General features: G+C 39.3%; 3 protein-coding genes across 3 annotated transcripts; 1 reads left to right on the forward strand and 2 right to left on the reverse strand.

The window, feature by feature from the left end:
- Positions 1–2: 2 nt before the first annotated feature.
- Positions 3–3052, reverse strand: LOC143184374 (transmembrane protein 64). The gene is made up of 4 exons (XM_076386565.1): positions 2809–3052; positions 2015–2613; positions 1781–1942; positions 3–1704 (listed from the first exon to the last, which is right to left on the reverse strand). Exons 2-4 carry the CDS (start codon positions 2543–2545, stop codon positions 1540–1542), a joined length of 858 nt encoding a protein of 285 aa, XP_076242680.1. The 5' UTR covers positions 2546–2613; positions 2809–3052; the 3' UTR covers positions 3–1539.
- A 704-nt stretch (positions 3053–3756) lies between these two features.
- On the forward strand, positions 3757–8215 carry LOC143184260 (VWFA and cache domain-containing protein 1). Its single transcript, XM_076386287.1, has 3 exons — positions 3757–6348; positions 6436–6814; positions 6897–8215. The coding sequence occupies exons 1-3, from the start codon at positions 3757–3759 to the stop codon at positions 7427–7429; spliced, it is 3504 nt and encodes a 1167-aa protein (XP_076242402.1). The 3' UTR covers positions 7430–8215.
- A 318-nt stretch (positions 8216–8533) lies between these two features.
- On the reverse strand, positions 8534–11836 carry Rpn1 (regulatory particle non-ATPase 1). Its single transcript, XM_076386288.1, has 4 exons — positions 11662–11836; positions 10806–11533; positions 9156–10726; positions 8534–9088 (listed from the first exon to the last, which is right to left on the reverse strand). The coding sequence occupies exons 1-4, from the start codon at positions 11737–11739 to the stop codon at positions 8787–8789; spliced, it is 2679 nt and encodes an 892-aa protein (XP_076242403.1). The 5' UTR covers positions 11740–11836; the 3' UTR covers positions 8534–8786.
- Between the last annotated feature and the right edge of the window lie 15672 nt (positions 11837–27508).

Here is a 27508-nt window from a genome sequence, read left to right on the forward strand (position 1 = left end):
ATTTGTTAAATTTATTGAATATTCAACTTTGATTTGCTGCACCCAAATCATTTATCTTAATTACTACAAATTTCGATGTAACTGAAGAATTATTTGTTTATTTGGTACAATTAGTTATGTATGTTTTACATAATTTATATTACATTTTATACAATGCAGTTTTTTTTTTGTTATTGTTATCGACACTTTAATTAGCATGCATACTGTGTAACTGTAACATTTTGTACAGGAACTAATTGGTCACAATATTGGTAGATAATGAAAATGAATAATTAGATGTAAATATGTATCTTTTTGTTACAAGTGCCTAGGTTTTCAAATACAATTATCATATATTTAATTTTTCAAATAGTCAAATACGTATCTTATTGAAGTTTTTTATAATTTTCTAATTCTTTAATCCTAATTTATGGAACAGAATTCTTCTATCTTCTAGTATCTTTAGAATATGATCTTCGGCATTTTTGAAATCACAAATTAAATAAAAAGAATAAAATAATATAAGAACAAGCATTGTTATCTGAATAATACTACATACATTGATACACATAATGTAGAAATTGTTTAATGATATCAACTATTGTAGTGTCAGTCTTTCCAATCAAATGCATATTGAGATTACTTATGTTCACACAAATGCAATTAGAGTTTGTATATGTTTCACAAACATAAATATTTTTTTACATGCTACATCTTAAATATGTAAGCTAACATGTTATCTATCATCATTTATATGTATATATAGCAGAGCAATGATTCAATTTCTCTTCTTTCAAATCCTACATGCTTTGTTTTGAGTCCAAAAGTTCAGTTTACATTATGCATAGATTATTTTTTATTATTTGAAGACAAATAATCGATTCCGTTTGTAACATTTAGCAACCTCGATATTTAATGTAATTTGCAATTTCTTTTTGCCGATTTTTTTAGCTACTTAAGTTGTTGGAAGACGTGTTTATAAATACGTAATATAATGGATAGGCAAAAAAAAATAGAAACCTAAACAATTTGTTGTAATAAATGCAGCAAAATTGTTTCAATTGAACTAAAACAATTTTCTAAAAGTTTTAATATTTGCAAAGTAGATTTGGCACAAAACATGTAAACTAGTAATTGTAAATATTTAAATTAGTTGCAGAAAGTATGTGTAAATGCGAAATGCTATCTGTTCTTGTTTTGTGATTTCTGAATGTCATATTTAATTAGTTATTTTCTACTTATTGTTTGTATCACAAAATATTCAGTTCTTTTACAGTAACATTATACATACATGGAGGAAATGACTGTGTAGTTATTTACTTAATGAATAAATGATACTAAATTGAAATACTAAATTGCATAATTTGATGAAATTAGTTGGAACACTGATTGAACAAAATAATTGTTATCTAAATAAGAATGATAAAGTATCAATATGTAAATTTAATATTAAACATATACCACACCTTGTTTCTTTGGCTAGCCATGAACAATGTGAATGATGTTGCTAGGTATGAATCATGCAGGTACTCATTGAAGAAGTAAAACTTTCAGTAAGTCTTAGGCAATCAAATTTGTTAAAACTACTTTAGTATCTGGTAGTGTGTCAAGAAGGTAATGGGAGGAGTCAGCTATTGAAGCAAGATCAGCTTCCAATAATGCTAATTGAAGTTCTCTTCTTGCTTTCTGTACAACGTATACCATCAGTGATATACCTATTAAAATCTGAAAATAGAAACAGTACTTTTTATTGCCTTTATTAAGAAAATTGGAGGCTAGACAAAAATTATATTGCATTTACCTGAAAACAGAATACAACATAACCAGTTGCTGCTGTTGATCTATCTTCAAGAACATCTTGCATAGATCGTAAACTACTACCCAAATAAATATTAATGATTTGAGCAGGTAATAAGCCTAATGCACTAGCCAAATGATATTGAATACCACCCATGTTGCTCACCTAAATATTTATAAACATTATTGTTTTTATCATGTAGTTTTACATGTAATTTAATTTAAGAGATGTACATACTGCAAAAATAGTGTTTTGCAGACCAAAAGGGATAGGAGTTAATCTTGCAAACAGAACAACCTTGAAAGCTTGTGGTCCAGAAATAACTCTGAGTATAGCTCTTGCAGTATCATTGTGTAAAAGTGCTCCAATAGGCAATTTTGATGATAATGCACTAAGGGTAACATGGGCTATGGCTATTCCTAGATTGGCAGATAGTACTACCATCATAATACCTCTCAAAATACCAAAGAGGTATCCACTAGCAATAATGAGGAATAAATAGCCAATTACAATGGGAAATGAGACCACTGTAAAGAGAGCAATAAATATTATAGCAACAATCCATATATTCTGATGTTCAATCCAATAGAGTAACACTTTAATATAGTCTCTGCATATAAAAACGATTGCTCCTAAAAGGGCCAGAGTTGCAACTGTTACAACAATGTAGCATATTGAATTAGAATTTATACAGTTGCAATGTATTGATGTAGAGTTTTTAGATGGACGAACACCAGTATCTATATCCTCTATATTAATTATATCCATGTCCACTGTACTTATCCCTCATTATGTACAAGGAAGCAGTCATTTAATTGTCATCCCTCTGCTACAACCTATTTAAAAAAAATAATATTAAATGATACATTGAAATATATAGGATATAAGTATATTGATACATACTGATGTACAAAATACTAATAATTATAAATGTTTTCATAAATTTCTATTACATAGGAACAAAACAAGTAGAATTTATACATCGGCAGAAAATCGTCTGAATAAGAAATGTGCAGTAAAACTATTTTTACCTCATCACACTATCATAATAAAGAATCTCATAAACTTTGTGTCTCCTCATCACTATTACGAGAAGAAATGTATTAGTTATTCTCTCTCGGTATGCTTCTACGCATTTTCACTTTGATTATTGGAATAATTCCCCAATAAAAAGTACAAGTCGCATAACCACGTCAAAGAATAATTGAAAATTCGTTTACGATTCTTGCTTGCATCAAACTGTATAGGGTGTCAAAAATAGTTAGTGGATTTGTCACAAGAGGGCCACGCACATAAGTCGATTCTCGCAAGTTCTCAATGGAAATCTTCAGCCTCATTTAAATATTCCCGCCTTACGTATGCACTATTTGAATATTCAAATCAGCAAAACAAGAGATTTGATTTTACGAAGGTATTTCATATCTGTCAGTACCTGTAGCAATTAGAGTTGGCGTTAATTTAGTTAGCATTTTTCTTTAAAACTGTTTCATTTTAATAAATATTCGGACAGTCTTCGGCTAGAAATTCTGCGTATACTTGTCTTTTTTTGCGCCAAAAAAATAAAAATCGAAATGTGTAGGTACGATTATGGTCAATGGAGGGAAACATTATTTACACTTCTTTCAATGGAAATGTGTGCGAAACTTTCTATTATTTCTCAATTATAATCGCGATTATGTATTCTGGTTTCCATATCGGTTTCAACTAGTCGACATGAAGAATTTGGAAAAAAATTGCTGGGAATACTGATACAAAAAAGAGAGGTTTGTAAACTTCTAATACCTCAGGATATATTATACAGTAATAAGAAGGACACATCGATCGTATTTCAGTTAGAAAGTAGCAGGGTTACATTGCCCTATTATTGCTCGGCTTTACACTCGTCGACCTTGTTTTGTGGTGGTTGTTGCATCGGTGCAGTACCATAACGAATTTTTAAGGTTACGAGACGCAAGAGACGTAAAGTGACAGAAAACAGAATGGTTGTCAAGAGGATTCTGTATTTTGGATTTGTCGTGACTGTGCTCGTGAACTTGCACAGTTTAGCCAGCGAAGATTCGAACATTGACGTGCAGTGTCAATTTGGTAAAACCCTTCGGAAACAAGTGAATGCTGAACCGCTGAATGGGACCTGTTTGCGAGACATCGTGGTTCGGCTGTCAAATGAGTTTCGGTCCATCACAGATGCAGAACTCGGTTTAGCGTCCTTCCAGGAGATGCTCGACGCGATGGAGTTCGTGAACGAAACGAGCAGTTTAAACATGAGACTGACTTTGTTGGTTGATAAATTGAACAACAAATTATCATCCTATGCAGACCTTCTTAAGCAAAGTTACAATATTATACTGCCAATTCTTGAGAAGAACAGAGACCAATTTATTTATACCAATTCTGTGAATGGATTCGATGTAATATCGAGTAAACTGTCAGAATTTTGTTCTCAGATTATACAAACATTAGCACTTAATCAGAGGAATGAGGAATGGAAAAATTTACATCTACTACCCTTTATGTATCCTGCTACTGTGTGTGGTCCACCTAGTTTAGGTCACAATATTGGGCCTCTTTTATTGTCTCAGTATTGCCCAAAAAAGAATGTACTTTTGCTACTTGAGCATGGTACATTTATGTCTGAAGGAGATATTACTTTGGCTCAGATAACTGCAGAAACAATAATTGATGTATTGTCTCAGACAGATTTTGTTAATATTGTTGGTCTGGCTAACAATGCTTCTATCCATTGTAAAGATGGTTTATTAAGAGCTACAGATGTGAATAAGTTTCAGTTGACACGTTATGTTCATAGCTTAACTAGAACAGAAACAAATGAGACTATTGCATTTGATTTTGGTAAATTACTGAAGAATGTGAAGGGTGAAATAGTGTTTATACATTTGACTAATACGCTTAAAATGACATTGCATATAAAAGAAATAAATAACATGATTTCTAAAGGAAAAGTGAATGGTTACTTGAAAACCATATTAATTCTATCTGATCAAGGACCACATATGAATATTAAAGAGCACAATGATAGTATTATAGTTCGTCCAACACAAAACATATTAGGATATGAAATATCAAAATTATTTGCTGATCTGAAATGCTCTGAGGACCATAAGAAAGATTATTATTTGTCTGATCCATACTTTGATTTATATAGTAAAACAATGACTTTGTCAATTGGACACATTAGTGATACAGCACTGTTATTTTTAGATGTTCATTTAAGAAACTTTGTTGATGATTTAACATATTTCAATTTTGGATCACATGTATATCCTGTACTGTTTGATAGTAAAGGTATAGTTTGGATTCACAAGCAATTTCCAAGAGTAGAAACAATGATAGATCAGCCTCTCAAAGTTAACTTACAACACATAGAAAATATTAGTTCAGAAACAGTAGCAATGATGACTGAACAAGAAGAAGGTATCATTAATGTAAAAACCAGGCTGGGGGAACAGAAATGGTATAGATGGAAACACTTGGTGTACAAAGATTTAATAGTATGTTTAGTATCAGCAACAAATGGAAGTACATTGCCAGTTGCAAAGTTTGTGCCAACATTAACAACAAATATTTTACATCATCGTCTTGATCTTTTAATGCATGATATGCCAGAAGGTATTTTGTGCACTTACAATAATAAACTTTCAACTTTGTCAACTGGAGTAGTTTATCTCTCTCCATGGTGTTTCCAATCACCACTAGAACAATTGAAGCTAGTGGAAACTGGATCTACTGTAACTATGCAAAGTTATATGGCATACTTAAAAGACTTAACAGGTCTTCTTGCCAATCCTGGCCTACATCAATCTGTAAAGTCAGATGTAGCCATGCTGGCTCAAATTTTGGGATACTTTAAAAGTAGACACATAGAAAGTGCTTTAAATAAATTTATAATAAGAAGATATATTGTTGGTACTGTCAGTGGAGTTTTAGAAATATATCCAGGAATAATGTTTGATTCTGGTTTTGATCCTAAGAGAAGGATGTGGTATGGGAAAGCACTGGAACATTCTGGGAAATTAATTTTCACACCTCCATACATCGGTGCTGGTGGTTCAGGATATGTTGTTACTTTGAGTCACACAGTTCATCGAAATTCTAAGTCAAATACACATGATGATACTGTAGCAATTCTGTCTATGGATGTACCTATAGGTTTTATATCAAGACTTTTGAAAGAAATGTTTCCATTTTGTAATAATTCTACAGTAAAGTGCTTTTTGATGGATGACAAAGGATATTTAGTATCCCATCCAACTTTCTTAGAACCAACTGGTAAAATTGAGCAACAACACTTGACTCATAAAGAGTTACTAGTTGCAAACGATATATTAAACCATGAACTTTTTGTAAAGAAAAAAGCCTGTGCAAATTACTTAGATGGTACTGTGCAAAGATATTATCAGTTTAATATATCTTTAGATGAAGTTCTTACAAATATTGTTCATGGTGAACATTGTGTTAAATACCAAGTAGCAGCAGTACCAGGAACTAATGTATTTTTAGGTGTTGTTAACGTGACTTGTAATTTATTGAGAGCTTTTTGTCCATGTAGCACAGTAAGTAACAACACAATTATACTCTAACGATATTTTTGCTCCCTTAAAAAATGAAGAAAAATATTAATATTATACTTTATATTACAGCTGGATCATTCGTGCTTAAATTGCAAAAGAATGGAGCAAACTGAATGTGAATGCCCGTGCGAGTGCGCCTTATACTTCTCAAACTGTGCAGAGTACAATATACACGATATGCATGATTTAGAACCTTGTCCAGTACCGTATGAACAAGGAGGGAATTCGCAGATATCTTGTACACAGTCTGCTAACTTGAAAACATGTCCGTCCATTGATTGCAAAGCATTTAAAACAGAAAATGAGTGCCTAGGAATTGTGGGTTGTCAGTGGTGCCATGTAGATAATGACGGAGAAACGCCTTTACATGCTCCGTTTTGTAGCGATATGTCTCGATGTTTTAGAGGTCTCTTAGGATCTTCTATGCCCCTCAGCGATGGAACATACAGTAAATATGAATGTTTTTTAATCGTTAATCTTTTTTAGTATCTTCTTGTCTGCCTATACATACAATACTTTACCTTTTGTAGATTCCCAATCGACTGAAGAATTTACAGTGCGAGAGTGGCCATCAGTTGGTCCAGTAGCTGGTGGAATACTGGCATTTCTATTGATACTAGGAGTTATACTATTTTGTTATAGACTACGTTCCGTGCAATCAGGTTTAGAACATCAGTGCTTACATGTTCATACTTCACCAGACATGTTACGTATGACTCATTTGGAGGGGGATGTGGAACCTATGGAGTTGGATCAAACAAAAAATAATTTAGATTCTCTAATGAGGGATGGTATAGCTCCTATATCGCCATACAGAGTTTCTACGAACTACAGAAAGCCACCTAGTGGTGACAGCGATCACGGATACAGTACGATGACTCCTCACGATGATTCTGAGCAGCAAACATTCGCTGAGCCATTGTTAGTAGTCGGTAGTAATACGGAGCCTGATTTAAGAAGGCGATCAAGTTGTCTTCCCTCCCCAACAACTCATTTAGGATCTCCACATCATGTTCTAGCACCTGTTACAGTTCATTGTAACATGGAAGCAAATTATTGCTAACGAAAGTAAGACGCAATAAGAGAAATTTGATCCAAGTTTCATTCCTTATAAAAGGAAAGCAGAAACACAGAAAAAGCGAAAATTTTGTAGCAGTTTCCATTATGGAGCACGTGTAAAATATTTTTTTAATTTTTAGAAGAGTTTATTACTTTTATAACGTTGTTTATAAAGTACTTAGTTTTCTAAAATGTCTAGTAGTACGTAGATACGTACATCTGTTGGTATTATTGTAATCGTTTAAGTTATATTTTAAATAACTGGAATGAACGATGATTTTTTTACTAATTGATATCTTGCCTAATTAAACGATGAAATTAAACTTATCGTTATAAGTATTCATGACGCGCAATTATGTATATATAGTTCATGAGCATTCAATTAATATTAAGAATAGAAAATCTAGATGAAAACTTGATTAAGTGGCCATAATTGATATCTCGATATTATTTCATTTCTTAGACATTACGTTTAGAGCTAACATTGTTCTCATTAATTATACATCGAGTACTCGAGTATTCGAATAACATGTGGCAATCATATACTTTTCCTATCAACTAGAAACAAACCTTGCATTTTATCATCCTGCATTATCAAAATTGTTCTTTTATGATCTTAAATACTCAGCACAATATACTATATAATATCGAATTGATATAAAACGTACGAATAGATATATTTTTATATTTACAGAATTTTTAAGAGTCAAATAGTCTACCACAAATGAATTATTTGTATAGTACGTGATTTACTTTGTTTTAAGACTTTTATTAAAGACTTTATTGATCGATACAAAATCATGATCAATTTATAATGATTAATAATGAAGTTATTTACATTTTTATACATTGAGATACATTTTGAAAAAGGTTTACACTAACTTTTGTAATGCATTTACGAAAAACATGTACCAAGATTCACTGTCTTGGGTTTACATTATATGTATACGCGTGCTAGATTGACTACATGTAATTGTATCTTGCCAATATCTTGGTATCTGTTACAAACGAAGTGCAGGTTTCTTATAAACGAAGATACTTAATTTATAAATATAAAATAATTACTTTCTGAACATTTTTATCAGTATTTCAATCACTAAGATATAACTGCTGTTAAAATTATAATTTTATTATAGTAAATAAAATACAAAAATTATCAAAACTGATTTATTCTGTTTTTAATTGTTTCGGCGATTCCTGTAGAAAATAAGTTTCCGTGGTATTCGAAGTCTACTGTTTAATGTATAAATGATATATGTCAGAGAATGATCTGCATACACACAACAATCTTCGTTTAATTTTTTATATTAGAATCGATATAATATGAAATACGTTTTTCCATTTAATAATTAGTCTTGTAATTAAGGTACAAAGTCTGGATTTTTTCTTAAAATTACAAAACCTTCCATGATTGGTGTTAAGGGAATATATTCTTCTGTTGCAAGTTCTGCTCGTTCACCGTAAGCCAACAGAACAGGTGTTGTGTGTGTTTGGAAGCCAGTGATAGTTTTTGGTTTTCCTGCTTGGCCTACAACATCTACAGCTAGACCCACTCTTACAGGCACAGCGAGAGGATTCAATTTTTCGTCGAATGTCACTAACATCCTAGGTTGCATAGCAACTGCTAACGTGTATAACAAGTAATGTGATCGGCCAAGAATGACTGAAAGCAAAAATGATATTAGTTTCGAGTAACTGATGTGCCTGAAAAAATCCCATAATATACTTACTATTTTTCACATCGAGGAAACCAATGAGGGTAGCCAAGAGACCAGCCAGGGCTACAGGACTTAATACTTGTCTATCACTGTGATAGGGAGATAATGTCAATGTTCCTTTGCCAAGATGCGTCAAACCTTGTGCAATGCGAACCATGAACAAATTATTTGGATCTTTTGCATGAAACTGAGCGAGTTGCCTTAACATAGCAGCCAGCCGAGCGTTGTTGGTTCCTGCTCCGACCAGACCCATCGCGAAAATTGCATTTAGAGCGACCTCAGGGTCACTATCGTGGGAGAATTTAGACAATGTATCGAGTATATTTAATTTTGGATTAGAAACAGATATAAGTCCAAGAGCCAGGGGGACTGATCGCCGTATCACAGGTTCACAGTAACGTAACAAATGACCAAACGTTCTGTACGCCATTTCAGCACCGATCTCTTCTCCCATCGCTATTAATGCAATACCCAGCACAGCGATTGCTTGCCTGGAACTAAGATCTTTCTCTTTTTCTTCTTTTTTCTCCTCCTTCTTATCTTTATCCTTGCGGTCACTTTTATCTTCCTTTTCATTAGATGGTTCATAGTGCTCCGAACAGATATGGAGCAGACGTTGAATCTTCAGAACGTTTCCAGTGCCAGCATAGGCACATACCTCTACCAGCGTAGTAGACATTGATTTGAAAGGTTCAGGTACTATCTCCAAAGCTGCTATTATAGCCTCAGCTGCTTCCTGTTTCCCCAGGAAACATAAACCAAGACCCAGAGGCAGGAATCGCGCATATGTGTCTTTGAGATCGCTCTCCGATTTCTCCATAAGAATATGCATGATCGTAGTTGTGACGTGAGCATTGCAAGAACCAACTGCAATCATTCCTAGTGCAAGACCTGTTACACCTATTACTTCCCAATTGGATTTCGGGTCACTAAGCACGGGGATTAAAAGACTCAAAACAGATTCCCGATTTGAACCTGCATACGCCAAGCCAAGACCAACGATTGCTCCGATGCGCATAGTATTGCTACTGTGTAGAACATAATCGGAAAGAAGAGCTAGAGCAGGATCGCATTCGATTCGTACGCGGCAATTAACAAGACCACAAGCTAATAGTGCACCAGATTTGATGTAATCCTCTGAGGAATAAAGATATTTATCTATTGGCGATAAACCACCATCGACATCCCACAACAACACTAAACCAAGGGCTGCTGTTGCGCTTAACATGCCGTGTTCTTTATTTTTGTACAACCATTTATTTCCATTCTCGATTAATAATTTGTCCTGACCAAAAGCTGCATTCACGAAACCATTAACGAAGCTCGCTGCAAGATTTTGTCTGGCAGAATCTACTTGACCACTGCCGAAAGAAGGTCTAGAGTTCTCTAAATGTGATTTATACACATCTTCGGGCGTTTTTGGCTCCATTATATCCAACTCACGCGCCAAATTGAGGAAATGGTAATTTAATAAGGAATTTGACATTATTTCCACCAGGTCATCATACTCTGGAGTAGATTCAGGCAATTCTAAGAAAATTTGTTGTCTTCCCAACATGTATGCTAATTGTTTCTGTATGGACCTGTAAGAAGGATTACAAATTTATTAATCTACTAATATAAATTTAATATAAATACCTAATTAATAATGATTGCACTCACAGGTCTGTGCATTTGGTGAATATATCCTCAATAAGGGGCAAGTCATTAAGTTGCATGGCCAACCTCACTGCTTGAGGGTACTGACCAAATTTCCTGTACAATTTAGCAGCAGCATGAAGCAGAGTACTGTTTTCTGGTTCTGCTACATAAGGTACACAACTTGTTAGGTATAAACAAACTCTTTGATATGCACCTTCATCGACATATTGTTCTAATAAGTCTAGCCTTTCAATTTCCATGAGCAAATCACAGGCTTCGGTTTCTGCATTGTGAGCCATATTATAAGGTACAATCTGGTGTACTAAAGCAATCAACTGTTTGCTAACAGCTTCTGCATCATCTGTAAGCTCATCCCATTCTCCAGCTAATTCTCCAGATAGGTGCCTAACATACTCGTGCCCCCATTCTCCGATGGCTAATGCAGATCCAGTAAGTCTGTATTTCAGACATTCTCTCCCTTCACCCATTGTCATAGCAAGAACAGAAATAATATCTGAACATAATTTCTTAGCTTTTGGATCTGTGATTTTTTCGTAGATAGCTTTCATAGTATCATATTGGGGTCTCATGAATTTTAGCGGTTTTGGAACACTAGTCATGGATGTAGTTGATGCACGAATATGAGACCTTAGTGACTCCAATGCAGGATAATGTAAACTGGTATTCGAATCTTGGAGACGTTCAACAAGATGAATTAGTTCCTCTTGTAAAAGTTTATCTTCTTCCGACTAAAATATGATGTTAAAGAATATAATAGAAATACTCCATGGACGTGGAACATTTATGTTATCTTTTTGGGAAAGTCTTTTGTTCACAAATTGTTTAACGTCAGGTAGTACAGTGGCTCAGAACTTACCAATTCATTTTTCTCTGCCTCCTTTCCGCTTCTAACTTCTTTATTTGCCTTCGGCTCTGTCTTTACGCTTCCCGGCATTTTGCCTCAATTATTTCATAAAATGTCTATAAAGTAAGAAACCTCGACTTCCTTTAGGAACTGTTGGTTTAACTTAGGTTAAAATAATCGTAGAGTCTAACTGCGAGTCACTGCTACTTAGCATAAACTACAAACATACTAGAAGTGTATCGTGTATTTTTACGCTTCTGTTTCATGTAAACCATACTAAAGAGAATATAAAGAGAAATGAACTTCTTAATTAGTTCTGGGTTTGATACTTTAATTTATCATCGCAAAGCGATAAACTCAAAATATTTGAAAGCATAATATTATATTGAGCTGTTTTATTGAAACTCATGATTAATGACAAGCTTCTCTTCCTTGTTACCAGTGGCGCTAGTATAGCCCTTTTCGATGCTTAACACTCATCTCTACGTATAGTCTGTGATCATTTCAACTGTGCCATCTTTGAGAAGAACTCACGTGCGCCATCTGACCGAGGTAAGGAACACTTTAGTACCATCTACCTTGACCAGGTGGCGCATATGGTACATGCTTAAAATGGAATAATTCATAATTAGGATTAGTTTATCATTTAAACCCTATTAGAAACAATACAACTACAATCATTATTTTGTGGGAAATATCAATTTCTTCTTTAATTATTCCTCGTTCCATGGATCTCGTAACTTCCACTATTGAGGGACTTGTCTCATTGGTCCCCTTCTTTTGGCAAGAGGGTATAAATACTCTTGGGGGAACACGAGGAGTATCTTATTCGTGTCGGGGCCTCCAGCGGGTCCGAATGGCCCTAGGGATCCTGGGGAGAGAATCTCTGGTCTAGCCCTTGGATCAGCTCTTGGATTAGCCCTTGCACTAGCTCTCCTCGAAAAGTAATAGCCCTGTCTATAATTGCACTTCGCCTCTAACTTTTATTTTTTTCGTTATCAGCGCGCTTATAGAGGCGCCTCGACGATTTGGAATAAGGTTGACACTAGAAGACACCGACGGAAGAAGAGGGATTCGATGGCTTAAGGTGAAATCACCGTTAATGGCTCGGCCGAAGGATTTCCTGGCGTTCTGCGAGCTTTTTTACGGGTTTTCCTGCCGGGGCCGATCTAAAGCGCTCACTCAAATCAAGATTCTCACCTTTTCAACGGCAGATGAGGCGGATGGCCAACCGTCTTCGCTTTCACGTCGTTTTTTCTTCATCCATCTTTTCGTCGTTTCACACCCTCCATCTCACCCTCACTTCTTCCCCTGCCCACAATCCATCCTCCCTTCTTTGCTTTCTCGAGTTGAGCCCTTTCAGGACCTCGATGTTTTTTTCGGGATCGACTAAGTGGCCAGTTTTTTGGAATTCTGCGCCACGGAGGTTGTGCTCATCTTGTCCTCCAGAGGATCTTTCTTTCGCGGTAATCTGAGATTGACGCGACGATGATGGATGCGTAGGCGGTGGAATTGACTTTCCTCGTTTTGGAGGTGCCTTGGTGGGGAATGATGGTAATCTGAGCAATTACAATTGAGAGTAAATCTTCTGGGAGCGTTCGTACGGTAGTCCCTCATATGAGGACGATTTTTTGGCCCAGAGACGAAAGAAGGAAGGAAACACAGTGAATTTTAATTCTTATTTAGTATTTTTTTAGAGGTTGATGAAGCTACTGAGGTTTTCCCTGATTTTAAAACAGAGTAGACCGTGTTACAGGGGTTGATTCATTGTTATCAATTCAGCGAATATGAAGGGAAAATAATGAAAACTTATTAACGATCGGCTGATTGGCTCATTAGCGATTTCAATGAATGCGTCTTTATTTTTGATTTTCCTGGAATTTTTCGCCATTTATAGAGGATGTTCAGAAAAAGTTTAGAACTCTTTTAGTTTGATATTATCGAAAACTGTTTCGTGAACTTTTCTATTTACGAAGAATATTTAGTATAAACTTTCCCACACTTTTTCTAGGAAATGAGGGCTCTTTTCCAGCTAATGGTGTATGCAGAAACGGTCGAGCGATTATCTGGATAACATGGTCCTTGGTAAGACGTTTAGATTGAATAAAGAAAAAGTAGTGGAGCACCGGTACCAGCCCGCAGACGCCGCTTATGTCCTGCTCTCACGCAATATTAATTCCAGGGGAACAATGTTTAACCGTTCTATCCGTATTCCGTTTCATACACGACATAAGAATTACCTCGCTGTATCCGCCACTGCTTTGCATGCCTCTCGAATTAAACTTCTCTTTGTCGTACATCTAAGTAAACAGGTGTTTCTTTCAAAAATATACCCTCTACAACGAAACGAACCCCTGTGCTCTCAGAAAATCACGTAATTCCGAAAAAAAATGCAGAGGTAAGAAATAAATCTACTATTTGATAATTTATGCAAATGACTGAAAGCTATCAGAATAGGAGTACTAGGGAGGATTAAAAGGACTAGGGCCTCGAATGTCCTTCTCACTGTGGACAAGAGCTCCCGTGTCGATATCTTAAGCGAAATTCAATAGTACCGAGGACAATTAAGTCGGTCTGGCGTGTGTGCATCCAGCGTCGCAGGCGAACACGAGCCACTAGTGGCCGAGTCAAGAGGGTAAAAGCGATACGGCGTGCTCGAGGGGGTTGCCGTTGGCTTTTAAAGGGTGGGAAGGATACAATATTTCAGGGTGGCGACAAGGAGCAAGCCTGCTTGCCACTGGCAAATTAATTAAATTCCTACAGGCTAGCTGGAAAAGCTGGGAGGGGGCGAGAGCGGGGCTGGGCAAGAGTTCTGTGTTCAGCCCGTGGGAATATTGTAATTAAGATATGCACTGCTACCCTCCATTCTCCTCTTACAGTGCCCTCCCGCCTCCCTTGGCATGATTTACGCTTCGAAGGACGCGGTATTGTCTGTTTCGACCTATCCTAAATTGCCAACCTATTATGGAGCTGGTTGACGAGACGCGAGACGCTTCTTCCGACCCTGTTGCCCTCCTCTAGACTGATTGACGTGTTCACGTGTCCCCATTCACCCTCTACCGCGGCCCGTGTACACCGAGGGAAGACGAGACAGCGAATACCGAACGCGAATGAAAACGTCCTCCCCTGGGATGTTTATGAAATGGGATGACAAACGCCGGGAGACGAGGTTAAGCTGGAAATCTTCATTTCGAAACTTTCATTTCGCAATAGTGGTTGCAATTTCGGCGGGGACGCTGTCCCCCCTTTTTTCCACGAGCACTAAGAAGAATGCGTTGCTTTGTTGCAATTTTCCACGGCTTCTATTTGCCCTCTATTGCCAGGGTTTCTCCGCTGCTTTACGGAAACGATACTTTTTATGTACTTATGTACTTTTTTAGAAACTTGTAGTTTTAATATAGTAGTAGTTCATTATATTTCTGTTTATCTAATTGTGCAATAAAGGGTTAATTATCGTTTTGTCATTTTTCCTGGCTAGCAATAGTAGAAAATATGTAGTAGGTAATGTTTGACCAGTGGACGGTCAAAAAGGGAATAGAATTCGTTTCGTTGCGTGTACTCGGGTCGAATTTCCATAAACAAATGACAGATTTTTACATCCTGCCGCGGTGTGTCTCTCCGTGTCGCGAAAATCGATCACAACCCCCGGGGGTGACCGATGGCGCCCGATGTTCGATGGGGTTTTTAAATAAAAGCTTACAATGTATCCCATCGATGGTGAGAATGGCGAGGCGATGAAGACGCCCGGAAAATCGGGGAAAATCTCAGTCTTTTCATAAAAGCGAGAAGATTTGTCACTTTCATCATGGAGAGCATCTGCGCCCTAATATTCACTTTAATCTTGATGTTCCCCCTTGTCATCCAGCTACAGATGCTAATTGTACGTAACCCTCTCGCCTGTCTTTACTATTCCCATGACTTCTGAGCAGATTTTTCTTCAGAGAAGTCTGCTCGAAGGTTATCCTGTCATAGATTTGATTAATCGCAAAGAGTATTCGATGGCACATCAGTTTGCATTAATGTTAACCAGTGTTATATCGAGAAGTTCTCGAGAGAATGAGTCTCAGCCTGAGAATGTTTTATCAAAAGATTAGGTAATGGAGCTCATGTGTGTCATTGTCACCTTTTTAACCTAGTATTCTTCATTTCATTGATCACTTGTTAGATGATAACGAGATTGCGAATTTTTATATATATTAGAGACAGTTTAATATCCCATAACAGAGGAATATTCTACTTTTCCAAATCACTCTCACTCTAAATATTCTCTATCCAGGCGAATCCCAGGAAACTGTGTTCAGTTTTTCACTACTATGCGAGCCAGGATGAAGCAGATAAACAGTCAACACCCCTCATAAGCTACTATTCAAACAATTCAGCAATGATTGAAAGGAAGTCTGATTCTAAACTACTGTTAAGCAATCTGAGAACAGTTTCGTCTTCACCAGCAGTGGCATGTGGATCGGTCAGAGAGAGAGAACCCATAGAATCTCAACTAGAAGAGCCAAGACACTCCTCCACGTTCGTGAAGACCAACCAGGTGCTACCTGTGGTGGATATCACCTGGACATATAGTTCATACAGGTACAAGGCGTTCGAGGCCTGCCTGCGCGATCACTATGGGGCCAAGTATCCTCCTGGCGAAGTGTTGCTGAACTCGATGCAGCTGAATCTGCTCGACTCGAAGACGAGCGTAGATCCGAAGGTGGCTGGACTGTTTGATTTCGTCAAAGAGAACGAGGCTGCGATCAATGGACCCGTGTCGAGGAAACTGGAAATTGAGTACCTTAATCCGCTGGATCACTTTGTGAATAAACAGCTGGATGCACCTTGCACCGAGGAGAGGTGCACCGAGTGTGAGTGGACCAAGGAGGATCGTCTGACGACTCACGAATCTTCTAAAAGAGACTGTGCTTCTATCAAGGATGTAATTAACGAGAAGAATTGTGGAATAGATCGCAGATCGAATAGAAAGATCGAGGTACCTTGCAAATGCTATTTGTCGAAGAAGGGGTTTGAAGGAAGAGGTTGCTGATGGCAGTAGACTTGTTTTTGATTAATAATGTGACTTTTTATTTTCATGTATTTCATTGGTAATTTTTTAGTCATTCTGAGAACAGAGTTGGACATTTTTAAGTGCTTGGAAAATTTGATTATCCTAAAGCATTGAGGTGAGGACTAACTTATCTAATGTTTTCGAACTTTATGAGGAGTTGCAATATCTTTGTGCTCTCTGAAGAATATTTCTAACAGGGAAAAGATAGCGTCTTGTTTTTATGTTACTTATAGATTTTCTTCAAACTCCAATTCCTCTTTTCAGCAAGATTCTTAACAATCTTGCGATACTTGAGACTTTCAAGGGTTTCAAGACTTCCGAGGCTCTTAAAACTTTGCAAAACTTTTAAGATTTTCAGGCACAAACGATTTTATAAAATGGTTCGACAGTCCTCCATTCTTTTTTTAAATTGTTGTAACTTGTACTGTAATCACTTGGACAAGATTGCCATCTTTAACTATTTTAACTGTTCAGTTGAGTTTTATATTTATACAGAAATAAATAATTGTGTGGAAAATCTGTTTCTTCAATATCAATTTTATGTTCTGAGTCAGAATAAAAAAATAAATGATATATTAATTTCAGTAGCATTTCAACAACCTAAAGGGAAAATCCTCAAATCCTTCCACACATCTAACACCATCAACATTAAACGTCACCGTGTCATCACTGTCCTTTGATGACAGATACACCTTCAGCATATGGGTATTTTGTCATCGAGGGAGTGGAAAGGGAGCCATCGATGACGTTTCGAATAGGAAAGCGATGGTAATGGATAGGAGAGAGATTAGACAGAGAAATGGTCCCGTAGGATGGCTTCCTAGGAATCGCGTCTATTTATCGATCGTTCTGTGCATTGGAATATTCAGCAAGACCTTGCTCTCTGCCATTCTTTATCCTGGATCTCCCTTATACTTCCCTTCGTCCTTGTTTTCTTGACGATCACAGTCCTGAAAATGACCTGTCCATGGTGTTACTGTAACACGAGATTATCCAGGGTTTCTCAATGAGGGCCATATGTCACGAATTTTCGAGGTGACGTGAGGAAAAGAAGGATGGGGACAAGAAAACAAGATAGGAATAAAAAGAAAGAAGAAAGATATCATAAGAGTCAAAAGCCAAAGCCCGCTAAGATTGAGAAACCCTGCTCTAGGATGACCATTCATTGATTTGTGATCAAATTATTTTACAAACTCAATATATTTCTCGATGGAAGATAGAATATTAATCGATGGACTGACTATTAGTCAAGGTACAGGGAAAGAAAGGGTTTAGATCAGTTGTAGCAGTTGCAGGAGAAAGTGTAGCAGTGCTATTAGCTCTTAAGTTAAGCCGGAAATTCCAGACCGGAACCTGGCAGTCGCGGGTTGAACGGGTGCAGTGAAAAACCTTGCTCGAGGAGAACGGAGAAGATGGAGGTCGAGACGCGCGAGGAGAGAAAAGGATTTATAGGGATCTACCAGGGAATGCGCTCTCCCACGTGGCTGGCATGACGATAGTTTGTTTAACGCCTTCTATGAACTTCCCAGAAAGGATTCAATTAAACCTGGCGTTCATTATTGGCTCTCTGGGTCGTTTATTCTCTTCGTTTCATTAATTACCCATTGACTTTTTTTCTCCTAAATGTCAATTGTTCTTCTTGATGCGATTACACGTGATAATAGTTCATGGACGTGGCTGTGTCTTTATCATTGCGTTGATACTCGGCGTTTATTTTATACAGGGACTTCGCTGAGGTCTGACCTGAGACTTATTCTACTGACTTTACTGTGTCTGACATGGGGCTTATTCTATTGGCTTTCTTGTGTCTGACTACAGACTTATTCTACTGACTTTGCTGTGTCTGACGTGGAGCTTATTCTGTTGGTTCTCTTGTGTCTGACCTGATGCTTATTCTACTGACTTTTCTGTGTCTGACTTGGAGCTTATTCTACTAGCTTTCTTATGTCTGATCTGAGACTTATTCTACTGAGTTTAGATTTGTTATAATACTGACTGCAGTACTATTAAATTGAAATGTGATTTATATGTAAAGATAGAATGAATCTTTAGGTTAACAAAGTTGCGGAAAATTGCACCAGTTTGTTATTATTAATTACGTGACAGGTGCAAAGGCAGAATATTCTTTCCTTTGAGCCTGAGTTTTCACGCGTACCGCGACCGCCTCGCGCGAATTTGAATTTTAAAGCGCATTCTTGTGCTTCGCATACAAAGGAAGAAAGTCACGTTTCTTCTTTAATCCTTTTTGCCCGCGACGTCGTTTCGCGCGTCATGCGAACAGCGTACTGTATGCCGTAATATCGTGTCTGAGATACGTAACGCAGATTCCAACCCCTCCTCTATGAATTTTCATCGTAAAATTTCATGAAAATTCATTTGAAACCGTGCAACGTGTGTATTTTTCACCAAATCGCATATCATTTACTTCTTCACTGTTCTCTACTAGATCTCTTCCATAAAAAACGATCTCTCACTTCGTCTATTCATAAACATTTATGTTGAAGACAGTTGTAGCATTCTGCCAAAAATTGTTTAAAATTATAGTCTACAGCTGTGAAAGCGTAGCGATTCTGTCGAGATATTTAACTTTTTTTAGTAAAAGGAACATAAATCACGACAGACGTCATAGAGAAAAAATGAATAATAAAGATGTTCCTCGAGTTATTGTTCGATTATCGCGGTTCCATTTTCTGTCACCGATCGAATGCCTGGAATACCTGAAATTTGCCCGTAGACGTTGTCAGGAAGCGTGAAAGCACGCGTAAAGTACAACGACGAGGAGGACGAGGACGCTGACGATAGCGACGAATCCGAGAACTTTGCTCCATGGCAAATCGACTTGTCACGAAATCCTATTGCCGCCTCCTGCATGTTTCCAGCGTTCTTCTCGTCTTTCCTCCGCTCCCTCTGTCGAAACCCGATAAAACCTCGCTCGATGGCGTGTTCAAATTTTCGAGGCGCTTATGTCCCACGATGCTCACTTCAATCGAATTTCCAACAACGAATACCCCTATTTGACGTAATCATTCCTCGGCTATGACTCAGGAATATCGATTGTGTCGGTCACTCGGACCAATTTCCTTTTTAATAAATTCCTGTAATTTTCTACAAAATCCTTAAAAAATTCGACGATTCTACACATAGAAGGGGGCACACATGTATTTAGGTTGGGGTTGCTTTAAAAAATCCACCATCCGATTTCCCCTACACGCGAAACGTGTCTGACTTCAGGACCCATTCTACTGATATCCGCGGCAGTAGAATAAGATCGAAGTCAGACAGCCAATTCTCCCGTACTTAGCTTTATTTTTTACAGAAACGAGGCTTCAAATACAATTTCTGACCTCTTTGTTAGGGAACAGTCAGTATACTTGTCATTCATGTGACACGAAGCCTCTTCTATACAACCGCCAATTAAAGTCCCGAAGCAAAACGCGCAACAATAACGCAGGGAATGAAAGAAACGGAGCTCGATAGGTTCGGCAAAAGTGGTTCTCCAGTTAGCAGCGGCGGGGGGTCGCAAGATACAAAGCGGCAGCAAACTGGAAGAAGTGAGATTGATGGTGGCCTGGAAGTCGACCAAGACCCTCGGCGAAGTGGCATTAAGTCGCTTTGCCCTTGGCATTTATATTCATCGGCAAGTTTGATTGTGCGCCGCAGAATAGCTCCCTCGAACGAGGCGCGACGATGCTCGAAAGCCCGAGGAGGATATCGGATCGGAACAGGAGGGTCGGGGCTTGCTACCCAGTAATGGAATAGGCAAATCTTCGCCGGCACTCCATCCTCGCTGGACCAGGGCGTCTGCGAGTTGCTCGAAAGCGCGGTTATAGCGGAGCTTTTATTTCCGAGGCATCGATCTCCATAAAGTTGCCAGAACGAGTTCTGTCGGCCTTCGACCTACCCTTCGAACGTTCTGCGAGCCGAGGAGGGGGGAGAGATCGACGGCTGTGTTTAATTGAAGAGCCTGACTCTCGATCATGCGGAGATACCGCGGATTCCTTCAACTACCTTCGCTATAAATATGCCTCGAATCGTTTTAGACTCCCTGCTGGATGCACCCGTTTTCTATTGGTGGACTAACATTGTGAATTGCTGTATTGATTTGTGGATGTACAGTAATTATTACGAAAAAACTAAATGGATGCTTTTTCGCGTTCTACTTGAAGAGGATAATTCGACGAAATGGTAGGAACAGTGATAAATCTTTGGCGAAGTATTGCAATTTGGTATTTAGTGAATTACCAAGTGTTGTATATTTTTCTGAGCCTAGAAAATGAAACTAGAAATTTGCAATTTGTTTAGTATAGTATCTTGGGGGTCTAATGAGTACTTTTTGTAATCGTGAAGGTGGCTTAACGTTCAGATTTCTCGTCTTTTCTCCTCTCTTTCGTAGCCTCGTTCAGCCTTTCCATCGGTGCCTTTTTAATCTCTCTCGGTCGTCCTCCACGAGAGATTTATCCGCCGGTGATTCGTTGACCGTCTCGAAGCAACGAGGAGCGTCAAGGAGAAGCGTCTCGAAGGAAATCCATGTGCAGGCTTCGTTGCGTGTTGGTCACGACACGTTTAAAAGCTCGAGAATCACCGTCCAGAGGAAGAAAACGGCGAGGGAAAGAACTCTGTCAACCGTCCAGACAAAGGCATGTCCCGAACCAGACAGCTCCGTTCCATTCGATTCCTTCCTGTTTCGTTTCAATCGCTCTCCTAGACCATCCTCTGGTCCCTGTGCCTTGGCGAATACCTTGCTACACGCTTCACGGTCGACTCTGATGAATACCTTGATGCTTGCTATCACAAATCGACGACGGAGGAACTCCTTCAGCCGCGTTCCCACTTGTGGGACGACACTGACACTCGTTACGCCAAGGTGTATACCTCAACAAGTAAGATATAGAGAACTCGAAAAAATATATAAAAAGGCTTTGAAAATTTGTAAATGAAATATTTGAAAATTTAAAGGGTTTAACATTTGACAATTTTTTCAAGAGAAGGTGTATTTAAGGGTTAAAAACTTATCCCTCATGGACAGAAAAAGTCAAACTTGAGACTGACATACACTCGGATTCTATTGAGTGCATAAATTCCAGGACTGTATCGCGTGATCAGGTATCATTCGCCAGGTTTAGCGTCCAAAATGCGGAGAACTTCGCGAGTTTCGTGTAAGATCGAAGATAATGGCAGCGATGAGACGGAAGAAAGTCTGGAACAAAGTAGTCGTTTAACTTTTCGTTCGCGAGAGTCCGCCAGGCACCGATTAAGTTCCATTTGGTTAACGACGACGGAATTTCATTATGAATTTCAACCCGCGGAACCGTCTTCGTTTAAATAACTCGATATTCCGTTTCTAAACGTTTATACATTCTGAAGATTAATGCACGGCTATCAATACTGCAGCACCGACCGCATTAAATCGCGCCGTCAATAACGAGTGAAGTGCTGCTAACAAGATGAAATCAGTCGACGACTTAACAGAGTGTAGTGTTAAGGCGCGAAATATCGTCCCGTGGATTATTAACCGCATCAATTTGAAGTGTCGAGAAGGGCACGGAGTTCCGCCGTAAGTAATCAATCAAGTGGGTGGACGTATCGACGTGGGAGAGCCAGAGTTCCTTCATCTTAAAACATTAATTGAATTATTTTTCATTTTTTTTTTCACCTGCACTGAAACTCTCACATTTCTGACGTTCTTTAAGATAGTATGAAAGTTTCGAAACACTTGATTCGAAGGTAAACTAACTGTCAGACAAAGTGTCTGAAGGAATCGTCAGAGGTGCTCCCAGAAAGGGAAATTTCGACTCGAGATCTTTGATAATCGAGAGTCGACTGAGTTGGCGAGGAAGAGCCAGGAAGAGCCGAATTCCGTACAAGATCGAAGATAATGGCAGCGATGAGACGGAAGGGAGTCGATCAGAGTTACTTATCGACCGAAGGGAACCGTTTAACGGTTCGTTACGAATGGAATTTCTTGGTATTTTATCTTATGCGAGCCTTTCTGCTCGGTGAGCAGAGAGAATGACGCCTCAGAGAAGAAGCGTGCTGATGTATCCTATTTGGATGAGCCTCTGTTATTATTCCGTTCGCTGCTTCATTTCCCAAAATATTCCAGTCTCCTCTCAGGGGACAGGCATCCGCAATAACTCTAATTACTCTTTCATTTATTTCAACTATTCAAGCAATTTCCACTACCGAAAATTGAATAGTTCAATAACAGAAAATGGTGAAATTTTATTTTCCTCTTATAGCCAGACAAAGTATTTCGAAATGCCAGGCGACGCCGCGGCGTCCCCTCGATTAATCGAAACTTCCGTTCGAGGGGCCATTATCCAGGCATCGCAAACGTAGAAAACGCACCGTGGTCTCGTAAAGTGCCATTCATCTGGCGCGGTGCCTGGACGGTATGACTAGACGCCGCGCCAATGGTCGATTCAATGTCTGCCATCGAGGGGGAGGGGATCGATTCGTTTCCCCAGAGCTACTCGCGTAGCGAGTATACTTAGGTAATAAAGTCAATCGATAAGATAACAGCCGAGGAGCGGGAACTTACGCGAGGAGATTGAAGGTTCGCGGGAGCGGGCGAGTTTTACGTGTTTACCTAGCCTGATTCCGTTCCTGCCTTCTTCTTTCTCTCTAAGGAGCCTTGCCGTTTCTTCTTCTCTTTTTCTTTCGAATCGGAATCGAGGCGATTGACGTTGCTGAAACGGGGGAGTTTAATTCCTGCTGCTGGAGCTTCAAAATTGGAAATTCCTGTGCGAGTAGGAATCGCCTGTCGAGCTGTTTTTGAGACAGAAAATAATAGAAAAATATGGCAGAGCGCGAGAAAATGAGAAGCTGTAGGGGTCAAGTGGAATAGATCCGTCTATGCTCAGACACGGTTTAAGTGGCGCGCTAGAAGAGTTGCTCTAATTCGGCCCGTTTCTGAGGTAGAAAATAATTGGAAAATACGGTAGAACACGAGAGAATGAGAAGCTGCAGTTGTAAGTAGAATACGACCGTGTGTGGTCAGACAAGCCACATACGAGTCTCTAATTTTTCCTACCTGCATTTTATTGAAAATTCTTTTAGTTAAACCTTTTTTGGAACAGTAAGAACTTTGGGAATTTTTATACAGTTTAGTAGAAATTCCTATTCAGTTCTGCTCTGAAGATTTCAGCATACTTTGCCCAGCGAATCTACTCGTGACTCATTTTATTCCACGTTTCTAGGCTTTTAGGCAATTGGAAACCTTGTTTGTTATATTATATTATATGGTATTTTGAAAATGGATTGGTTCGCTCTAGTGACGAATCCCCGGCGCTCGCGTGTTTACTAAAGCTATTGATTGAGAATTAAGCAAAGTTCCGAAATACAGGGTACATGGGGCTCTCCCTCGTCTTCTGTGTAATGTACAAATTGGAAATTAACCGAAGTAAGCCATCATAACCACGTAGTCGAGTTTAGTTTACGGACACCTGATACAAAGCGTAATAAATACCTAGCCTTTGCCCCCAGTCAGGAAGTTAAATATTAATTAACGCAGCCGGCTAATGGACCTTTGAATATAAACGAACGTGATCCTAAGAGCCTGGAATCTGGTATCGTCACGTTATGAACCCCGTCTCGTTTGCAAGTGAAAAACCTGTCATCCTTGTGTCTTCTCCTAAGCCACCTGCGTCTCTTATAAAACCGACAACTGATAAAAAAAGAAGAAAAGGGAACATCGATTGGTTTTCCGTGAAATTATCGCAAATTGCTAGCAATTTACCTAGATATAAAGAGCAAAGGGGCAGACACTTTCTATGAAACGATCGCGATAGGCTTTCCCACTGGAAAAAAGCGCGGAAAATTCGTGAGGGAGGGGAGACCGATATCCTGTGAGAGGAAAGGGGGTTAAAGAAAGGCGAGGGTAGAAGAAAAAGTTTGGGTGTACGCCTTTCCCGTGGGCTAACTTAATTTAAAAACACAAAGAATTCCCTCCGCCTCGGGAAATAGACGAAGACGTGTTTTTCCCGAGGAAAACTCTCTCTCGCCTCCATCAGCTGTGGCTCCGCCATCTTTCTCCCTCCCACGCCCTCTCCCTTTCCCTTTCCCGCGGCAGCCAGCTTCTCGATACTTTGAGTACGCTTTCGCACCTCGCGACCACCTTTCTGGCTTCCCAACCCTCTCGGAACTTAACTGGAACCACGCGGCTGGGGAAAGGGGTTTGCAGAAGGACGCGACTAATTCGCTGCGCCAGCGGGGGCTGTTTGAAGCGAGCAATGTTTGAACGTGAGCACTCGAACGCTCCTCGGTTTATAAAGTGGAATCTTTACAGTGGCCAACAGAACAGAAGTCTTTACCCAAGAATTCACAACCACCAAACGAATAGATTTTGCTGGAGAACCCCGAGAATATACTGTGCTTTCGAAGTCCCTCCTCCACGAGCCTTTATGCTCAATTAAATTATACATTCATCTCGTCATAACTAAAAAGAGGTATTCACAGAGGAGAATGATTCCATTTGAAAAAAGAGTGCAGTTCGTGCGCAAAACTGCCCTCTTCTATATAAATATGTACAGAAATGTTCTTATCAAAATATCGCAGCACAATTGGAGGGAAAAGAGAGATTAACGATGCCTGGAAATGGTTTCCTCTAAGGGACTTCAGGAGATCTTCAGACAGCCACGAAGTCCAGGGGGCCTAGAATCTCATCGGGCGACCCTTCACCTACGGAAGCTCCTCGGCGTGAAAAAAGTTATCAAAGCGTTGGGACAGACGAATTTTCCAGTGTCGAGCCCCGTGGCTGGGGGAAGTTCGAAGACCAGACCCAGGCCAATAAATCCAGCCCCAATGTCAACTCTAACAACGATCCATCTTGACCACGGCGTCGCTGGCTCTCGAGTGGGGAGCAGGCGCTCAATGGGGAGGAAAGAAACTGTCCGGGGCAAAGAGAACGGGGGGACAGTAGCAATGGCATCGACAAAGCTGCGGTTTCCAATTTAGCTAGCGCCACTTTATATACAGTTCGGAAGGGATTCTCAAAGGGGGAGGATGGTGGAGGGGCGTGAAAGCCGTGACGAAAGGGAGGTTCCGCGCCTGGAAAGAAGGAGCAGAAAGGAACGGTGGATGGACAGCGGAAAGCCGCGAAGAGACTGCAAGAGGAGGGGGAGGGGGAAAGTGGAGGAACTTGTAAGGCGACGATGAAAGCCCACAACTTGAATGGTCCCTCGTGCTTCAGCCTGATTGCCGTACGAATGTCTCGTCGCTTTCCACGGGTCATTGCTGTTTCCGTCGCTGCTTTTCACGATGACGCGACTCTTTCGTTGATTCCTCTTCGACGGATGCCCTGGCGTTCGCTAAATACTACTCCCTCACCGCCTCTCCCCTTCCTCTGTTCGCACTTAAGATGGCAGGCTTTCTTTGAGATGAGAAATTGGTCGATCGGGATTGGATCGATTCGATGGGTGAATCTGAAAAGAAGGGAGCTCCTAGTCGAAGAACGAGACTATACGTATTTCGTTTAGCCTGTGGGAGGCATTGTTATAAATAGAATTGAGCTATTTTCATCGGGGTTTGCGATATTCATAAAATATTCATTCGTGTTACAATTATGTAAAGCGTCAAGCCAATTACGCAGATCACCTATCACGGGAACTTTATCGAGAGCTGGCTGTGTAATTAATTAATATGGATTGGGTAGTATTCATCATTCGTCAACTATGCGACTGTGAAATAATTAACATATATCATCTGCGATATATACATCTATGTTCTATGTAATACATTTTGTAATCTGTGGGAGAAGGAATGGAAATAGGAAAATGATCGAAATCTGGAGTTTGTCTATTTCTATTCCCAGTCGAGATTAACGCACAATCGATCCACCTCATGTGCCCTAATTATTTTTGAGTCTCAGGCAAGAAACCAGCGAGTAAATCTTCCGAGGTGCCGTCTCGGGGACCACCGAAGCAATTCCTTATCGACCATTGCTAAATGACAGTAATCGACGTTAGCGGAACAGTCTTAATTAATTCCGGGTGAATCGACCCCCACATATATTAAATTCGCCATCCCGATATCCATCTACAGCCGTTCGTGGTAGAAATCAACGTTTCAGTTATACTGGGGGCTGCTGGAACCCTTGTTTTCCACCCTCACAGAGTTGCATGATTAGATAGAGGGCTGACTGAGTCCTGTGCTCGACATCTCGTGAAAATTCAGTAAACTTCTAAAAGATAGCTACTTCTTATTTACAAGCAATTCAAACCTGAAATAAGTTTTTCAACGTGGCTGACTCTTGCACGACTTAATCTACTGAATTACTAAGTAGAATTTGTGAGATCTCATCCCTTGAAATTTCTGACACCTGTTGTTAAGCACTCTGTCTAACCGTTTTTATGGCTTATCAATTAATGTGCAGGTTAGCTTTGCAATATTTGGTAAAAGTGTACGTCTTCCATACATTCTGCACAACTGTTATAACATTTAGGGATAGGCGCGTTTTGGAAGGCGCTCGAAGAATAGCGATATCGACGTTCGAAGGATTAAAGGTAATCCAGTCGAATCGGCATTCTCCTGGAAACTGCTGGCAAGTGGTGCACTTTAGCTGATTGCTTGATTTAACGTAAACCGAGGGAGGAGGTGGTAAGACGCGAATTGTGCTCCGTTCTTCTAGTTTTTACTTCCCCTGACTATAGGAGACAAAAATTGTAACTACGTCAGGGCGATTTTTTGTCGAGATAGGTCTCGTTGAAAGAGCCTGAATCGAACGAAGTCATTCAGAATATTGTTAAATAATTAAAAATAGAGTGTATTTGTCAGATATTTCCGATCGAAGGTAATCGAGTCCGA

This window comes from Calliopsis andreniformis, chromosome 10 (assembly GCF_051401765.1).
Source record: "Calliopsis andreniformis isolate RMS-2024a chromosome 10, iyCalAndr_principal, whole genome shotgun sequence".
Classification (NCBI taxonomy): Eukaryota; Metazoa; Arthropoda; class Insecta; order Hymenoptera; family Andrenidae; genus Calliopsis; species Calliopsis andreniformis.